The 20,452-nt window shown below is 34.3% G+C and overlaps 3 protein-coding genes across 3 annotated transcripts; 1 reads left to right on the top strand and 2 right to left on the bottom strand.

Moving 5' to 3' along the window:
* Window positions 1–1,007: 1,007 nt before the first annotated feature.
* Window positions 1,008–4,989, top strand: LOC145583356 (probably inactive leucine-rich repeat receptor-like protein kinase At3g28040). The gene is made up of 2 exons (XM_081640590.1): window positions 1,008–2,938; window positions 3,281–4,989. The coding sequence occupies exons 1-2, from the start codon at window positions 1,386–1,388 to the stop codon at window positions 4,752–4,754; spliced, it is 3,027 nt and encodes a 1,008-aa protein (XP_081496716.1). The 5' UTR covers window positions 1,008–1,385; the 3' UTR covers window positions 4,755–4,989.
* An 823-nt stretch (window positions 4,990–5,812) lies between these two features.
* On the bottom strand, window positions 5,813–12,963 carry LOC145583355 (eukaryotic translation initiation factor 3 subunit H-like). The gene is made up of 12 exons (XM_081640589.1): window positions 12,797–12,963; window positions 12,606–12,697; window positions 10,620–10,736; window positions 10,407–10,510; window positions 9,645–9,711; window positions 8,168–8,301; window positions 8,019–8,067; window positions 7,547–7,618; window positions 7,363–7,464; window positions 7,202–7,269; window positions 6,455–6,607; window positions 5,813–6,179 (listed from the first exon to the last, which is right to left on the bottom strand). Exons 1-12 carry the CDS (start codon window positions 12,804–12,806, stop codon window positions 6,122–6,124), a joined length of 1,026 nt encoding a protein of 341 aa, XP_081496715.1. The 5' UTR covers window positions 12,807–12,963; the 3' UTR covers window positions 5,813–6,121.
* A 1,675-nt stretch (window positions 12,964–14,638) lies between these two features.
* On the bottom strand, window positions 14,639–15,439 carry LOC145581412 (putative F-box protein At3g16210). The gene has a single exon (XM_081638422.1). The coding sequence runs from the start codon at window positions 15,437–15,439 to the stop codon at window positions 14,639–14,641; it is 801 nt and encodes a 266-aa protein (XP_081494548.1).
* Between the last annotated feature and the right edge of the window lie 5,013 nt (window positions 15,440–20,452).

Here is a 20,452-nt window from a genome sequence, read left to right as displayed (position 1 = left end):
TATTATTATTATTATTATTATTATTATTATTATTATTATTATTATTATTATCGGTTTTTTCTCATGAGTATTCATGGACACTTGTTAAGCTAAACCAAGTTAGAAATTCACCTTTCACTATTATAACTTCTTTTTCATTACTGCGGTGATTTTTCTTGCTAGTTAAATTATGATTGGATATCCCCGACATAACACAGCTATTATAGAATTATGAAGATTAACTTAATAAGGCATTAACAGATTAGTTGTTGAGACAATATGATAACGAACGAAGTAAATTTTTTCCAAATACTTGTAGCTTTTATGTTAGTGCCGCAAAATGAAGACTTTATCTTTACAAAAACTATACTTAGATTGTATTAAAATATTCATACAAGACATGCATGCATTTATTGCTTGTTTAGATTTTGTCATCCAGTTACCCTTTTAGGTCGGCAGGAGCAGACAAGATTCAGATGTAGGGTTTAGTTAAGTAAGTATTTAGCATTCAATATTTATATAATCAGTACTTTATCAAGTGATTAACTAACCACTTCTCCAGCTAGCCTATATTTTTATATGTGATTGTTAAGCAATTCATCCGAAATTAGTCACGTTGATGAGATGAAACTAATAATATGACTATCAAATTCATTCTAATTATTTGCTACACTTTTAAGCCACAAATAGTTAATACAATCAGCTAGTTTCACTATTTTCCGCTATACAGCTCCCGGGTTTTCAGCTTTTAACCAAATATATAGTTGAGGCTTCACATCAACTGAATGTTATCAATTAATCCTAGGTAAACAATCCACTGCCAAAATTCCCAACAAACCCATCAGCCTTACTACTGTCATAGCTTTACTAGCTACTAACAGTGAAGTACCAAAATATTCCCATTGTCATTAATGAAGTATACTGTATACTAATTTCAAACACCAAAGTATAGGAAAAATATAGCCATAAATCAACCCTAAAAAGAGACAAAATTGCACAGATAGGATGCCTTAGACAAGAGGATGTAAACATTTTGTTGCATTATATGCTGTATACACATTATTTTATCTTCTGATATGGTGTCACATGCATTTTTTGGACCAATTACTTGACTTGTCTTTCTCTTTACACATTACACCCCACTTTTTTTTTTTGGCACCATAATTTTTTCAAAACATTCTCCCAAAGATTTCAATCAATTTCTTCTGATTCATCTGCCTTTCTTCCCCTGCAAAAAACCCACCAAAATTTCATCACCCACAATTCCTTTTTAGGTAAAGATTTCACCTTTTTTTGAGTGGACTAACTCAAAGTTAAATTATTATATGATATTTTAGTTAGTTACAGTTATGTATACATAACTTTATGCACCCAAAAAAAAAATTACTCAAAGAAAATTTTTGCAAATGAGCACTCTTCAGCTCATAGTGTGCCTTCTACTACTATCATGTTGTGCCATGAGATGTTCTAGGGCTGCCTACGAGGACGTGGCGATCGATCTCAACGACGACATTTTGGGACTAATAGTGTTCAAGTCAGAACTTCATAACCCACCAGCATTGAGCTCATGGACTGAGGATGATGGATCTCCATGCTCTTGGAAGTTCATTCAATGCAACCCGGCCACGGGCCGGGTTTCCGGGGTTTACCTAACAGGGCTAGACCTTTCGGGCCGGCTAGGAAAAGGGTTGCAGAAGCTGCAGGGACTTAAGGTACTGTCAGTATCTAACAACAATCTAACTGGTGAATTAAGGCCAGAATTAGCCCAACTTCCTAACCTTGAAACACTTGATCTTAGTCACAACAAATTTACAGGGCAACTCCCTAGTTCATTTTCGAGCCTCGGTTCGTCTCTTAGATACCTTGATCTCTCTCAGAATATGTTATCTGGTCCATTGCCTGATAACATTTTCCAAAATTTCCCATCTTTAAGCTACCTTTCTTTGTCAGAAAACTCCTTTGAAGGTCCAATACCAAGTACACTATCTAAATGTAGCGTCTTAAATGGATTAAACCTCTCAAATAATCATTTTTCTGGTAACCCTTTTATCCAAAATGGTGGGATTTTTGCTCTGAATAGGCTCAGATTATTAGACCTGTCAAATAATCAACTCTCTGGTAATATCCCAACTGGTATATATACCTTGCATAATCTCAAGGAATTACACTTGCAAGGTAACCAGTTTTCGGGTTTGATACCATCCGACATTAGTCTATGCCCACATTTGCTTAAACTCGATCTTAACAGTAATTTCTTTGCTGGTAATATACCCACAACATTTGGTACACTAAAATCTTTAGTGTTCCTAAATTTAGCACACAATACCTTAAATGGTGAACTTCCTCAGTGGTTTGGAAATTTGACCAATTTACAACATTTAGATGTTTCAGATAATGGTTTAACAGGAGTTTTGCCAATGTCAATGGGTGATCTTAAATCACTTAAATCTCTCATTTTGTCAAACAACAAGATTACTGGGAATTTACCCACTTCAATAGTTCAATGCAGTGGGTTAAAGACCCTCCAACTTAAGGGTAACCTCTTTAATGGGAGCATCCCAGAAAGGCTGTTTACAATGGGGTTGGAAGAAATAGACTTGTCAGAAAACAGGTTCTCAGGCTCAATCCCACCGGCCTCGGGTCAGGTTTTCGAGTCCTTGCTTGTGTTGGATCTGTCAAATAATGATCTTTCAGGGGAAATCCCACCAGAAATGGGACTTTTCTCTAGTTTAAGGTACTTAAACTTGTCTAGGAATAACCTTCATTCTAGGATACCCCCAGAAATTGGGTACCTTCAGAACTTAACAGTGTTAGATATTAGAGGCAGTGCATTATATGGGATGATTCCTGGTGATTTGTGTGATTCTACAAGCAGCTTATCTATCCTTCAGTTGGATGATAATTCCTTGACTGGCCCTATTCCACAGGAGATTGGCAATTGCTCTTCACTATATTTATTGTAAGTACTCATTTATCAAGTAAATTCTGTTTTTTTTTATAGCTTTGATGCCTTGAACATTAGTTTTTGCTTGCAATTTTTTCACATACTTAAAACTATTCTCAACGAAAAGCCTTTCAACTAGTCGGTCTAACCTTCCTAACTTGGCACACATATGACATCAAGCCGCCTGATTAGATTATTATATCGAAAGACAACTATTCTAGGAAGGTTAGCATTAATTGAAAACTATTCTAGATTAACAAACAGGGGAAATTGTACCAAACTTGAGTATATTTCTGTTTCTTTCTTTTCTTTTTTAGGATGTTTACTGATATGATTGCATAAAATTATGAATTACAGGAGTTTGTCTCACAATAATTTAAGTGGTCCAATTCCAAGCTCTATGTCAATGCTTAAGGGGCTTGAATTTCTAAGGCTGGAGTCGAATGAGCTAAGTGGGGAGATGCCTAAAGAGCTAGGTACAATGCAAAATCTTCTAGCAGTTAATGTCTCCTACAACAAGCTCATTGGTAGGCTTCCTCCAGGGGGAGTTTTTCCGAGTTTGGATGCAAGTGCATTACAAGGAAACTTGGGACTTTGCTCACCCTTACTAAAAGGTCCTTGCAAGTTGAATGTACAAAAGCCATTAGTCCTTGATCCCAATGCATATCCCAACAGCATGCATGGAAACGATGAGGGGAACGAGATAGCACGAAGATTAGATCATCACAAATTCCTCAGTATCTCAGCCATCATTGCGATAGCAGCAGCTGCTATAATCGTAATTGGGGTAATTATCATAACCCTACTAAATGCTTCTGCAAGGAGGAGACTTGCTTTCATTGACAACGCGTTGGAAAGCATTTTCTCAAGCTCATCTCGGTCAGGAACACCCTCAGTAGGGAGACTAGTCCTCTTTGATACAAGGACATCAGGAAACCTGTTTGCTGACCCTGAGTCTCTAATCAACAAGGCATCTGAGATCGGAGGAGGGGTATTTGGCACTGTTTACAAGGCTACTATAGGGGCCGAAGGCAGGATCGTGGCAGTAAAGAAGCTCTACAAGTCCAACATACTTCAGTATCCGGAAGACTTTGATAGGGAGGTCAGAGCTCTAGGAAAGGTCAGACACTTAAATGTGGCATCTCTTAGGGGGTACTATTGGACTCCTCAGTTGCAGCTCTTGGTTTCAGACTATGCTACCAACGGCAGCCTCCAATTCAGGCTCCATGAAAGGCCGCTAAACCTAGCTCCTCTTTCTTGGGATACAAGGTTCAGAATCTTACTCGGAACAGCAAAGGGGCTCGCTCATTTGCATCATTCTTGCAGCCCTTCAATCATACATTACAACTTGAAACCAAGCAACATCTTACTAGACGAAAATTACAATGCTAAAGTTTCTGACTTTGGACTAGCTAGACTGCTTACCAGGTTTGACAATCATAGTATAGCCGGCAATAGATTTCAGGGTGCACCGGGTTATGCAGCCCCTGAATTAGTGTGCCAGAGCTTGAGAGTTGACGAAAAATGTGATGTATATAGTTTTGGAATCATGGTGCTTGAGATTATTACAGGAAGAAGGCCTATAGAATACGGGGAGGACAATGTGGTGATACTGAATGATCATGTAAGAGTGTTACTCGAGGAAGGGAACGTGTTGGATTGTGTGGATCATAGCATGGGGGAGTACCCTGATGGAGAGGTGTTGCCTGTTTTGAAGGTGGCACTGGTTTGTACCTCTCAAGTTCCTTCGATCAGGCCTTCGATGTCTGAGGTGGTTCAGATTCTTCAAGTGATCAAAACCCCAGTTCCTCAGAGACGAGAAGGTTACTGACTTTAAGTAGGTAGGATCATTAGGATGTGAAGAAATATGCTTTTTTTGTTTTTTATTTTAATGTTTTGGACAAGGATTTGATAACGACTTTCCTGATGTCATTTGCAAATGGTGTGTGTTTGTTAGTCTCTTGTTGAAATAGTAACTTTTAGCAATGTGGTTTTTAAGATACTCATAAAAATTGCTCCATTCTTAAGGATACATATCAGTGTATCACTTGATCACCTTGGCCATGAATATATGCAATATACTGTTGTGTATTAATATGTCATTTTCCAAAAAGAAATTCGGGGCAAAGAAAAAGGGGTAGAGAGTGTTATTTTTTTAATGAAGACAAACATTCTTAGACAAACATTCTTAGATCAATAAAATATATTTTTAATGAGAGTGTTATTTTTAAAACGTAGTTAGTAAAACTCAATTTAAAGTAATATTAAAATAAAAAGTCTTGTTCAATTCCTTTTTAGCTTTGAAAGCTTGACAAGATCTTAACTGCAATTGCCATCAACCCAGTTGCTTATAGATCGTCATCCAATAGCTTTGGGCAGTATATAACAGCCCCTACCTCCTAGATTAACATTGAAACCGAAACTGATAGCCACACGGTCGGACTAGTAGGGCTTGCTAACCTTGACACAAATCTTGTTCAACAAAAACAAAGATAAACTACTCCCCAAGTCCCAAAATCGAAAATGAGTTGTCACATTGATGGTATAATTCAAACAATGCAACAGCAATATGCATAGAGATAAAACTTCGCCGAACCCTTCAATAACAAAACAAAACACAAACGCTATAACAATTGTTAAGGATTTTGAGCCACCTAATCGTCAGAATTCCCATAAGTACTAATGAAATATAACCATTAAGGCAAGCCTTGCTGAATTCATCTTGCCTGCAGCCATACCAAGTTATTAACTAAAGTGCAAATTTCAAGGCTTTCCATTTTCAAATCATAACTCATTCCACATGTATCCAAGACTGTAGGAATTCAAATTTTCTTCGGCATTAATTAACTCAACAATGGTATACAAACTAAGCCTTTGCGAGCTTCCTTATAAAAAGTACACATTGAAATAAAGAAACCCCATGAAAAGGGCAAAGCAGCACTATTGCAGCTAATTATCCCCTTGTTACATTCAGATCTAAGCAATGATCCTACAACCTTAAGTGTATAATACAAACATAACTAAATTGTAAAAAACACCAAGAATGTGGTCAGACAAAAATGAACTAGTCTACAAATCATCATTCCTCGAAAATTGACACCAACTCCCAGATGATAGTATTTCATTAAGGACAGCATTTTCAGGCAGCAATAATGTATTTGTGAGATCTGTGGGAGAGGCTCACCACGCATCCGCACTTCAATTCTCATGCAATGCCTTGGTCAAATACAATCTACTGAAATTCTGTCCAGCAACCCTGCAACATAACCAAAAACAATTAAAAACTCCTTACCCACCGACCCACACCCTCTAAAAAGAAGAAAGAAAAAATTGCAGAAACTCAGGGCAGTAAAACTCCACAAGTACCATCTAATTTATCATGCTGAAGGTAGAAAGCCTAGCAGTTGTGAAAAACAACTGATAGATGCTCACTCTTCTCACAATCACAAGGGCTCCCCAAGTCCATTATTTATTCAAACTAAAAAAAAAAGAAGAAAAAAAGTTCTAAACTATCCAGTAGTTTTAACATACCCATTGATTTGGTTGCAGTAATTGCCAATTTGATTTGTTATGAGGAAACTATCCAGTCGTGATGGCTCAGGAATTGGCTTAAAGATTGGATTTGAAGGATCCTCCTCAGGTAAAGGCTCTTCTCCAGAAGCTTTACGGGCCATGTTCTCCGCCCTGCATAAAACAAATTGCATGAATGAGAGAACAAAATTAACATTAGAAGATATAAATGTGTCACGATTATATCTCATTAGACCATTCTCAGCAGAACACTTTCATTTGCAAGCATGATCTTTCAATTCAGACAACTTTAATAAAACAATATCAAAAGGTATCATAATTACACTTAATTCATTCAACAGCTAATTCAGTCAATGGGTATGAGTTCTACTGCTGGCAGGGTCTAGGATCTATGAAGGTCAGAACACACATGTCTTCAATCAACCACTAATCCCATGATCCATTCAATAATACAACAGCGACAATCTTGGAATGCCAACAATAAAGAATTTAAAAATTAAAAATCCAACATGATGGTAAAAGAGAAATATTTGAGATCCCCAAGAGTAAATTCCTAGTATATATATCATATCAGTTCGGTTCCCCCAAATTACGTACCCACAACGCTTTTGTTGCCAAATCTCAAGATTCAATGGCAGCCTCTTCATTTCTACCCAAACTTATCTTTGAAGGAGATACTACTCTGTGTGATGTTATAACGCTCTTGCTTTGGCTAAAGGTAGCTATTTCAAAAATCACATAAATTACCTTCTTTTCTGAAGCCATGCTTGCTGCTGAGCTTGTTGCCGGGAGAGGTTCCGATAATAGAATTGGAACTGCAAAAATAGAGAAAAAAAATAAAGTGACTATTGTCAAACAAAAAGGAAACTCTAACAGACAACAAGTTCCATAAAGCCTGAAAATCTAACCTTCTGCTGTTCCATAGACAAATCATCCATGCACTCAACCAAAAATTCCAAGTTTCTCTCCATGTATGGAGTGGTAGCTAATTGCAGGCGATCATAATCACACTACAGTAGAAGTACAAGCCACATAAGTACCTACACAAAAGTGTGGGAAAAAAATTCTGCAAAACACAGGAAGAAACCACACCTGGGTGACTGGTGAATCATTTTCCAGCTCTGTCATAACAGCACTTATAAGAGGCGAGTTTGAGACTTTAATCTGCAAAGAAAGAAGTTGGTATATAAATCTATCAGCCTAAGCAAACAACACTCAAAGTGCCACACAGATAAGCACCAAAGTACAGAAAAGTCTTAATGCCTTTACTTCCTTTTCTTTCCTTTCAAAGCAAATGAGTGGAGAAATTTCCCAAGGCCTACTTACAAATAGCTTTACCAAACGTAAAATTCTTTGAATGTGAAGAAAGATATTTATAAAGAACACAATGCAATATCATTTCCCAAGAAGATATAAGGTACATCTCCTCTCAAATGTACTCCCTCTTAAAGCTTGCAGAGAGGGAATAGAAAGTCAGGATATTGTTCTTTATGATTCATCCGGCAAGTACAAAGAAGCAGACAACTATCTACAATTCAAGAAGCGAAAATGAACCATCACTTACAGGAATTTCTTCAAAAATATCCACCCATGTCAAGTTCTTCTCCCTCAACCTATAACATAAAGGACCAGGTATGAGTAAAAAGAGATTTTTTATTTTTTATTATTTTTTTTATTCATGAAAATGAAACTGGACAAGCAAAAATGACATACTTCTCCCCAGTAAAATTATTGCTGCGGTATAGCTCCATAAAAGAATCTGAAAGCTTCAACGCCTTCAGAGCCAGGACACCTTGATTTGATTTTGATGGGTCATATATAATGCAAACGCAACGTCTTATATTTTCCTGCAATGACATTAAAACTGTCAAAAAAAATTCAAAACTGAAAATAGCCTACAGAAGATTTTTTTTTTTTAAATTAAAATAAATAATTATAAAAAAAATAAAATAAAACAATCAAAGGATAAACGAGATGATACAATGAGCAAATAGCTGATGAACCTCAATAACTCAGCATCCATTAAGCTAATTAATAGAAAAAAATTACAAAAATTAAAACTAAATCAGTGACCATATTGAAGACTAGGGGCAATCTTTTAATGTGAACATATAAATTATTACTAGAACCTCAAAGGTCAATAATACAGTTATACAAATTGGTTACAGCTGAGAGACAACGCTGCTTGAATTGTTGTCAACCTTATTGAATAACTTAAGAAATATGAACATCTAAAATGCTGGTTGAACTTCATCAAAACCATAAAGTTGGCACTTGCATTGATATTACATGGCAAATCTCAATAAATTTAAACATTGAATTATCAAAAAAATGTGAAAATATAATTGATATGTGTATCCTTCCTTTAAAAAATATAAAAAGTTACAAAGGTTGACAATGTGTCTAATGTAGTGTTTGAAAAGCGGTTTTTTGGTAGGAAATATGGAATTAAAATTTGTAAAACCTATAATGCGTTTGGTTACAAAATTATGAATTTCAAACTCATACTCAAACCCATAAGGTATGGGGTTTAAAAATTCAAGGGGCAGATGGGTTTGGCTTATACCATTCCACTAGGTATAAAATTAAGGGATTATTTTCGATTTTTAATTGAACCAACACATGGTAGAAAGTATCAAGTTCCAACCCCATACATGCCTAGTTATAATCCTAATTCCAAACCCATTCCACTCTGTGAACCAAACACCAACTTAAAAGGTACTAGAGCAAGATTACCTTGATACAATTATATAAATCATGAGAAGATAACACTAGTCAAGTTGATAATGGTTGACAGCACAAGTCAAATGCAAACATTTCATTTTATAATACAAGATTCCAAACAAATGAAAGCCAAATTTAGTTTCTAAACAATTAGTTGTCGCACAAGTCAAACTAATTAAAACATGGTAGAGTACTACTACAACTAATGATGTAAGATCAAACAATAGTGTCGATTGTCGACAGAGGTACTAAATATAGAAAACATTTCAATTTATAATTTCCCCAAGAAGAATGGTGACAATAAGGCTTGAGTATATAAGATTTATTAATGTAACACTTTAGGATACATATAGTGCAAGTCAAAAGCACCATTGTGACTGAAATCAATCAAAGTGTCACCCATTATGAAATAGACTACCACTGGATACTCTATGCATGTGCAGTAAAGAAGTCAAATTAGAATTACCTGGTAATTCATGAAAGTCTCAATCAGTTCCACAGTCTGGTAAGACCCCAACAAGGTTGACTGGTACCTGAAATGTTACATTTATCCCAATGAGGCAGAGAACACAGCAGCAACAACAATTAGATTAAAATTCTTTTACAAGCTGGGGTTAGCATGACGATACATAAATAACCTTATCCTCCAATGAACAAAGACTAGTTTAGAGGTTGCTAAAAGACACATGCTTGAAAACATTATGAAGGCAGGTTAAGAGCCCTCGCTCAGGCTACCTTAGTAGTCTCATCTAGAAAATAGTGCATACGCCAAGACGGTTTATAAGCTATTTTGAGACATTTAACTGATAAAGGTAAATATATAAAAAACCTTGTATCTGTAGTAGTTTAATTAGGGCAAGTAGAGACCCCCAGCCAAGCTATCTACAACCCAACTAGGTAGACCTATGGGACACAGGATGGTGCAAATGCCAAGAAAATGAAGTTGACTTGCAACACTTAAATGATCAAGTTCATCGCTTCAATACGAACAGTTACTATAAATATATAATACAGTCAAAAGGAAAAGTGCTAAGTGTAACAACAACTCAAAGGTACAGGATTGATAGAATAAACTAGCTCTTGCAACTACCAATTACAATATTGAGGAGATAAAGGACAACTACTTAATCAGGACTTGATGTGTGATTACTAAACATCAAACAGAATTCATTTGTTGAACAAAAATTCTTTAGCGGAAACATAACCAACACAATCAATCAGAGCTTACCATCCAACAGTATTATTGTCGACATTAACCTCTCTCAAACACCTCATCATTTCGAGTTGATAATTTGCACCCTCAGCCTCCAGCTCTTCATCCTCTTCTCTAATCTAAGCATGTATTACATGACAATAGACATCAATAACCACCAAATAAAAAAGCTCACTAAATAGGACAAGGGTAAGACAATGAAAATAAGAGATAAATCACTTTGCATACCGGGAAGGGAAAGCAGTTAGTAACTTCAAGGACACTGCCAACATCTAAACCAAGAAGTTGCCCTGTGACTAAAGCTGGGGAAAAGTCCTTGCAATGTTTAATTATCTTCAGTATAGCCTGCTCAAATTACATGTCAATAAAAAAAATGTCAGAATTCTAGAAACCTGCTAATGTACAGCTCCATATACACAAGACAGATTACATTCAATGAAACCCATTTTTAACATATCACACCACTTGTGACCTCGTGTTTGCTACTTATAAACAACAGCATAATTTCAAATGTAGGTATGCATGAAAGTCAAACATCAAACTACAGCCTATTGACTCGCATTCTCGATTAAGAGAAAATTAGAACTTGCAACTACATTAAAACCATAGACTAGCAAAATTCATTAATAACCTTCCCCAATGTTAACACAACTATAGATTGATTGACAAATACACCATGTGAAAAACAAAAGGAAAGATGACTCAAAGCAAAATTAAGAAATTCTTGACTCGGCTTCTTTTCATTCATAGTGGGTGTTCTACACCACATCTTTCATATAAATTTGAGCAACCCCACTGATCATTCCTTGGCACCACTTAACGTGTAGTCTGAACCAACTCATTTAGAAAAATTTAGTCTTAGCCATCCATCAAAAAAATGAATAAACAACTTTTAACTTCATAAACACACATACTTTGAGATCCTGACCTCCTACATAGTGACACTAATCATAAATTAATTATGAACTCGCCATCATTGTCAATTTTCCTGCGTCAATGAATTTATCTCACTTCCCAATCAATAATCAACTCATCAATTTAGTTTCTCGCTCAACCTTGTTAGTCAATTGCTAGTAACACTTCAACTTTTAGGAATGCATGACTCAACCTACTTCTTTTCATATCCAAGGGATGTTCCATATCATATCTATAAGAAATGGACTGGATTAGTGGCTATTCATCCCTATTAGAGACCAGCATCTCCTAGCAACACTTAACCTTGGGTCTTAAGTACTCCAAAACATCAAATTTGCATAATCTAATTTTAACTTTGTGCAACTAAAAATAAAATTACAATTGTTTATGGCAAAATCGCAATCTCTGTATTATTCACTTACGCAAGGCCTCATCCTCTATCAAAATAAAAACAATCCAAAATCAAAATCTCTGTATTATTCACTTACTCAAGGGCTCAAGGCCTCGCCCTCTATCAAAACAAAAACAATCCTAAATCTAAATCTCTGTATTATTCACTAAAGGCCTCATCCTCTATCAAAACGGAAAAAGAAGAAAAAAAATTGTCCTGTCAATCAATTTTTTTATTACTGCATCATCAATATATCTCCCATTTCCATCAATAAACAACTCATTGATTTTGTTTCTCCCTCTACTCCCCACATTAGTCAGTTGCTAAATTACAGCTTGCAGTTAAGAATTGAATCATCCACTTCATTCTATTCTTCTTACATACACCATTTTTATCTTAAAATTCAGCTCAAAAATCACCTACCTCAATCCAACACCATTCAATTATATCCACGTTGTAATTATCTTCAGCGATTAACCCAATGCCCTATAATTTTTGCAAAACCGATAAACACCTACACACTTTACAATCAGCCTATACCTCCATCAATTCCATCCGATTCAATCCAATTCCACAACATAATTCAACATATTAACATGTTTCACTCGCACGCAAATCCAGTGATCACGATAATGGAGACGAAAAGTCAAATTTTGGTTTTCTGAGGCATGTAATTGCATCAAAGAGATGTGCAATCTTCGAATTCAAGGGGTAAACAATAAAAATACAAACTTTAAACCAACAATAAGATTTACAAAATTAAGACATCTAATTATATCAATTCCATTAAAAAAAGGACCGAAATTCTTCTGAAAACCTAATCAAATTCCGAATAAAACAATGCTTTCAAACCTAAATCAAATTAAAAGAAATTTTTAAAAATTAATAAAAAGAGGAGAGAGAATGACCAGGCCCTCAATCTGAACAACGCGAAGAGGAAGAGGAGCTTCTTCCGGCTTCGCCGCAGCTTGAAGAAACGATCGAATTGGTGCTGGAGCTTCTGAAAATCACCATTAAAAAATTAAAACTTCAATCAAAAAAACAAAAAATTATACAAAAAAAATTGAAAAAAAATGCAGAAAAAATTAGAAATTCTTACGATTCGCCATGATTAATGTGAAAACTCCAAACAGGAAGAGAGAGAAAGAGAGGAATTTGATGAAAGTGCAAGAGTTTTTTTCTCTTCCTGCTGGAGTGATAAAGAGAAAGAGGAGAGAGAAAGATAAACCCTAGATACCCAAATTTTTCTTACGCTCAGAATTTCTAATTTTGATTTTCTTTTTGTTGGTTTTTTTAGTAGTATATATTTATGGGCTTAATTATGAGTAAAAGTCCGAGTCTCTTTAGGAGTTTAAGTTGGTTGTAAACTTCGTTACACAATTTTTGTTGTGCGGTTTTGGCCCACTCAAAACGAGTTTGTACTTGTATCAAATTGAGTGTGCGGATCGGATTTAGTTAATTTGGATATTCGGGTTGGGTTCTGTAAGACCAGATCGGGTCTATTTTTTTTCAAAATTGAATCACGCTAAATTATTGTGTGCATACAAGTCGAAATTTGTATCGAACTTTTTTAGTGTAGAATTTGTTAAATACACCCAGGTTATTTACTCATTAAATTTTGCTCATTTTATAAATGAGAACATGCTCTCTTTTTTAGTGAGATCAATCGGATTTGATTTTGACATTTCTAATCAGGTTTGTATAAAATCTACTTAGGTCATATTATATTTTTCTCATGAAACATTAGTCCGTCCTTGCAATTTTAAGGGTAAATCACTTCGGTTTTTAGGTTGTTCTGTCATGTTAGAATTATTTGAACCTTTAGATCTAAGCATAGTATGCACTTGACCACTTGTATAGTTGTATTGCATGAGTCGGTGTATGAGACTTAAGAAGTACTGTACTTTGTATACACCACACCGGCAAAAACACGAGAGATAATTTACTCTGGTATTTATACTTTAGATTATGGTCTACATTACATGTATATATTTTGATTATTGTCCAATTAATAGAAAGTTGATTAAGGGTAAGATCCATCTCATAAATGATTAGAATTTTGGGGTGTATTAATTTAAACTTAATCACTTATAATTGTAAATTGAGCTCTAGTTAAATCAAGGGGTGGGGTCAAAATAATGGATCATAGAGAAGTATAGTCTAATATAACAACACAAGGGATTTAGCCAGAATGATGAAAGTAAATTATAACGGATTTGATTAAAGTTGCTCAAGCAAATCTAGGATAAGCTACATGGATTGCCTATCAATGGTATTTTACTCCCTCGAGTTGTGGTGGTCTATATGGTAGTTGACTTGATTAGTCCTCATTAGCATACAAGTTGGACCAATTCTATTAATTAGAGTGTAAACTGTAAACCAAAGAAAGAATCATACTGCAATAAACATAATATAGAGACCGTAATATAAAGAATATTTAATACAACATACAAGAATATGTTTGATTTGTAAGAAGGAGCATCCAAACCACAATTTGAAGCAAATCCATTGGCCATAGCAAAAGATGATGCACTATTAACTCCTGATCACTCTCCTTGTTAGAGGAAGTAGACTCTCTACATATCTAAAGCACTGCGAAACTGCTATGCTCCTTTCCAAAAACTTGTTTGTTGTGGGATTATAAACCCAAAGCATATCATCAATTTTGACCAGGAGATCACCATCCAGCCGTGATCCCGCGACGTATGGACCAGAACTTACATGAACTGGTGCAGTTACAAACAAGCACTGCCATGCTATTGGAGCTCCCACATTGTCAAATTCGGTAACTACCCAGATTTCAACGTGACCAACTTGTTGCTTGGGATTCTGGGTAACATATACTGCTAGAGATTCTTTGTAAAGACCAATCTCCCGTCCGAACAATTGATCTATATTCATGTTCATGGGCTGAACAATCCCTTGTGGTAGATCAGATAACTTAAAACGTCTCGGTACTTAACTGAAAAGAAAGGATCCGATTCTTGGTTTCATCATCGTTAGACAAGTAGGCAATCCAATAATAAACACCATTTACAAACGCATCCATGGTCGACGGTGAGACAATAGCAAGGCCAGGGCCACAAGTACCCGAGTAAATTGGCTGATTACTAAGCCTCTTCCACGAGTTGGTGCTTAGTGAGAAGATATCATAAGCCAAATTTATGTATGGGCTGTCAGAGTGAGACACGATACAAGTCTTTGCCATAATCTTGAAATCGTTACACAAAGCATCATACATGAAGCCAACAACACAGGAACATCGAGGCAACGATTGATCTGGGGCTTTTGGAAATGCAACAATCTTAAAATCTCTTGTGGCCGGATTCCACAACCCACAATAGAATTCAAAGTCCCCTCGTTTATTATTAAACAATTCAATGTTAAAGCAAATAATGCCATTTCCGCTGCCTCTACATTTAGTGTTCACTATTATATTTGGATCAACAGTGAGAGCAAATTTTCTATCGCGTTCTACATCTGATATCAAATTCAAAAGAACGTCATCCGCTCCGTGTTTAGAAAAAAGATAGCATTGATCTGGATGTATTAACATCATATGAAACCAAAGGAGGAGTGGCGCATCGCCATCTGCTTTGCTGATAGCATATTGAGCATGGTGGTGCATCAATATGAAGCTATAGTCGTCAATGAGGGCACTCCATGACTTGCAGACGCATCTTAATCGTTTATATTGAGTGGTGACAAATTTCATATCAAAGAAATCCCAAACATACGACATTCTTCAACATTCACAAAAAATACTATTGGATTCAATAAATTACTACATAGTAGTACCTAGTTACGTACCCATCAAATACGACTATATAATCAACGTATATACGCACAAACAAAAAATCAAATAAAATTATATGAAAAACGAAATTATAGAGAAAAAAAAAAAAAAAAAAAATATCAAAGCAACGAAATTCGAAGTACCTGCAACAATGAAATTCCAATCGCAACACCCCTTGAAATTGCCACTACACTAGGTGTTAGGTATACAGTTTAGCTGTTAAGAAAAGTAGGATTTTTTTTTTTTATTTTTTTTAATAGAGATAGAGAATTAAGATAAAGATGCACAATTTTTTATTTTAATTAGGAAAATTTGTAAAAAATAAAAATCTTTTAAATGTCCCATTTTGCGAAAAAAAAAACCTTTTAAATAGGCAAGGGGGGAAATGAAGGGGGTCGGCCGGCAGAGCAGGCGGATCGCCGATGGTGGAGGGTCCAAGGCAACGGATTTTAAGAGTTAATTACTTCGATTTTTAGGTTGTTTTGTCATGTTTTGACCACTTGTATTGCATGCGCCATGTATTTATTTATACTTCAGATTATGATCTTCATGACATGTACAAAATTTGGATTATAGTCGAATTAATAAAAAGCTAATTAAGGGTATGATCCATCTCATAAATGATTTAAACTTATGAGGGGCATATATATATTTGTGATAACTTATGTGGGGCATATTAACTAAAACTTAATCACATCTAATGGGAAATTGTGCTCTAGCTAAATTAAAGGGGTCGAGTCAAAATGGATCATAAAGAAGTATAATCTAATCACAAATATTTAAAAACATCCGGTTTACACTAATTAGTGTAAATCAGGCTGAAACACTCACCGTCAAACCACCACTCCCTTAGCTTCTCCCAAGAATCCGGCGTCCCCCTCCGATTTCGACCTTGCTGACCACCCCAATTCCAGCGCTTCTGACCTCCTCCCATCCCCCGATTTGTCGAGTTTGAAGTCCGGGATTACAACAACTCCGAATGCCTCGACCCCAATTGCATATACAGTATACCTTATTGTGGGTATCTATCATTTCACCTCATCTACTTTGATGGTGGCAAACATGGCAGCGGCGGAGGTGGTGATGACTATGGCGGCAGAGGTGACGATGACGACAACTATGAAGGGAAAAATATGAGGACTTGCAGTTGGTAACGGAGAGGGAGAAGGGGGTTGAGGTTTTGATGGAGGAGAGAGAATTTGAAGGTTTGTTAATGGTGGAAATGTTTAGTTTTGAGGAGAGATAAAGATACGGGATGAAAGTAGAACCATTGGGTTAACTTTTGCATTTTGTGTTTATTTTTTTTTTATTTTGATACTCTGTTTTTGTGGAAAAAAAAAGGGTCACTTTTGTGTAAAAAAAGGGTCACTTTTGTGTAAAAAAAGGGTAACTTTTGTAAAAAAAAAAGGTCACTTTTGTAAAAAAAAAGGTCACTTTTGTGAAAATAGGGGTCACTTTTGTAATAAAAAAGGTCACTTTTGTAAAGAAAAAGGGTCACTTTTATAAAGAAAAAGGGTCACTTTTCGCAAAAATGTTCGATGTACAATAAAATTATTGTAAACCGGGGGCATGCAAAAGGAGTTGTAGTCTAATATAGTCATGCAATGATTTTAGCTAGTATGATTATAATGGATTTGATTAAAGTTGCTTGAGCTAGCAAATCTTTCTGTTTTTAATGCATTAGCTTTTTCAGCACATTTGCTGAGACGTAATTTTGACTATTAATATATTTTTATTAGTAAAAAATATATAACAAAAGTAAATTCTATCCATATTCATTATTATATTTTTTTAATATTTAATAATACTTTTTTTTTTACGAAATACATAATTCCTTCATTTTCATTTAGTTACAACACACTACTTTGACACACACTTTAAGGGAGATATTAGACTAAATAAACAAACAAATTAATTAACAAATTATACCGCCAATAAGAAGTAAGTGACAAGCTGTTACGATTTAAATTTTATAGCATAATTCGTCTGTTTACATAATCTAATCACTTCTGACCTCAGCTCATACAGTTATAAAAAAAGTATGTTGCAAGTATGAAAACACAGAGATAGTATTATGTTAATAATTTCCTAACTACCCAAATTAATAATGCTCCCCTTTGTTACGCTAGTTAATTTTGGTTTTTAGATCAAATTTTAAAACCAATTATATTAGTATAACAAAATGCATTCAAAAAAAAATTTCTATACAAAATTAGCTGAGGTATTATTTATTTTGGTTAGCCTAACAAACAAAGAGGTATTATTTACATTGGTAGTACGAAACTATTTATCATAAAATGTATTTTGAAAAAAGTAATATTATACCTAATAAGTTGATATAAAATATATTATAAAAATAATATAAAATATATCATTTTCATAATACATATTATAAAAAGAATATTATAGTGAATATGGAATATATATTCCGCAAGATACTTTCTCCGTGGCTGGCGAGTTTCTATATATTTTTTTATTCTCTTCATTATGATATTTACTACTTTTGCTTCTCCACCTCCCTCTCCTTCTAATCATCCTCCTCCCCTTTTTATAATCATCATCCACCCCATCATCAGACTTTGCTGGCGCTACAATGGCTTAGGGGATATGCAAAGTCACAACATGCAACAAGGTCCCAACAGCAGGACAAGGAATTATTGTTGAATCATGCAAAGATTATACTTGCTCTAAAAAATTGACTATCCCCAAGACCCCAATATAAATAGATAATCAATAATAACTACCTTGTGATATAAAGCTAGATGGTCGATATACTCAAGTTTCTCAAAAAAATTACAAATTACAACTAATTAAATATAAAACAATACTTGTTTTATAGCACACTAAAGACACAGACAAAAATGGTTTTTACATTTTTTCTTATTCTTTTCATTAGATATTTACCCATCTCTTTTTAATCATCCTCCCCTTCTTATAATACTTCTCCCCCATCATTAGACATTGCTATCTTGGCGCTATAATGGCCAAAGGGATATACAAAGCCACATGCATGGAATTAAGTCCCAACAGCCAGACATAAATTCTCTTTGCACAGTGGATAAGATGCACTTCACTACCTCATGACCTTATAACGTAAGTGTATAACAAGTTAGTATGCTACTTGTATTATTTATACAAATTGTTACAATTTTAATTGAGTACTATTTATACTCCTACACTTTTTTTAAAGTAATACAAATTGTTATAATTTTAATTATTTATACCTCATGTAATATAGTTTCTTGCGAATGACATGACCATATATTGGCCAAGATTTCAACAAAGTAACATGAATTTTTGGAGACATGAGTAAAGAAAACATGAGTCTTGTTTAGGCTTACCACTCGTAACTTATTTTCAGAACAACATAAATTTGACACATAGTGAACTAGTGAATTTTACAAAACATACTTGGTATATACTTAGATTATTAAAAGTGTTTTATGTTCTAATTATGTCCTTTGGTTATAGGTTTTAAACCTTCTCCTATTATGGCTTATACTTTAAAACGGTATTTGAGAGGGATAACGACAAAACTTTCAAAGTAGATGCATGACATCCTCCACCATCAAGTATTTGATGGAATTTCGCATTTGTATTGACTGACAGCGAGTTCCGCAATGTTATCCATTCGTTACCCCATATGTTCACAAAAATATTCCTGATTTTAGAAATAGTTTAAATAATAGGATTATTTTGTATACTTTTAGAGTATAATTAATGAGTAAGATGTAATAAAACCATAAAACTAATAATCTAGTTATTAAAGCAATTGATATGAATTTTTTTTTTACCACTGTGTTCTGTATACTTGAATTAATCTTCTCTTCTCTAACTATATATATATATATATATAATATGATTAATGTTTACTATATACATTACTCCGTAATTCTTACCCTTTATTAACTCCGTATTAATTTTGTTAGCCATGTGTTAGTTCATGTACTTCGTAATTCTTACCCTTATTTACTTCATATTAATTTGTTAATTTGTTAGTCTGTGTTATGTACTCCATAATTCTTACCTTTTATATACTATGTAATTCTTACCTTTTATATACTATGTAATTCTTACCCCTTATTTACTTTGTCATTTTGCAATCATTATTTTTTTACGCTTATAATACAAATCATTAGTAAGCAGAATAAATTAGCTCACCAGAATATTTTGCAATCACTTTTTTTTATTGACGTAAACATGCAATTATTAAAACCTATTATATTGAAATTTTCTTTAATTATACCAATGTAAATTGGTAAATATGGAGTATTTTCTAAACCAGGTTGGCTATTGTTTAGAAATTAAAAAAAAATTATAAATTAAATATAATCTTGTGGGGAAGGTGGTGTGTATTCAGGTCAATCAAGAGACAAATAAATAAAGAGTAGGTGACTGACTTGAGAAAACCTCAAAAGGAAAATCTCAGTTAATATCCAATATTAATGCAATAGGCTAATTTTGCAATGAACCATAAATAAAAATGTAGCCACTATGATGTATGTAGTGAATCTCAAGCCTCCAATTGATAAAATTTAACTTATCCGTTCATTAGGTGTTGACTTTCGATATTTAAAATATCAAGTTTTTTTTTTAAGATTTACGGATGACTTTTGAATGGCCACAATAAAATTGTGGTCATTATATTAAATCAAATCATAATAGTTAATTTCAATTGATTAATGTGAACCGTTGATATGGTTACTTATTTTTTTTAAAAAAAAGAAATTTGAACAAGATTTTTTTAAAACTATCACATTCCTATCAGTTTTCGATCTTATCAATTTCTTCTTACTCAGTAATTTTTTCCCTTTACTTCTTTGTTTTCTTTATTTTAAATTGGATACATATTGCAAAAAATTCAAGCAACCTTAATTGGATGCCAGATTCAGAGGCAACAATTGACTTGATCTAATGCCATATCAGTATATCACTATGCGCAAAAAGCACATACAAAAC

Source organism: Chenopodium album, chromosome 15 (assembly GCF_948465745.1).
Source record: "Chenopodium album chromosome 15, dcCheAlbu1.1, whole genome shotgun sequence".
Classification (NCBI taxonomy): Eukaryota; Viridiplantae; Streptophyta; class Magnoliopsida; order Caryophyllales; family Amaranthaceae; genus Chenopodium; species Chenopodium album.
The sequence above is the reverse complement of the archived record's forward strand: the minus strand, read 5'-3'. Positions and strand labels throughout refer to the sequence as shown.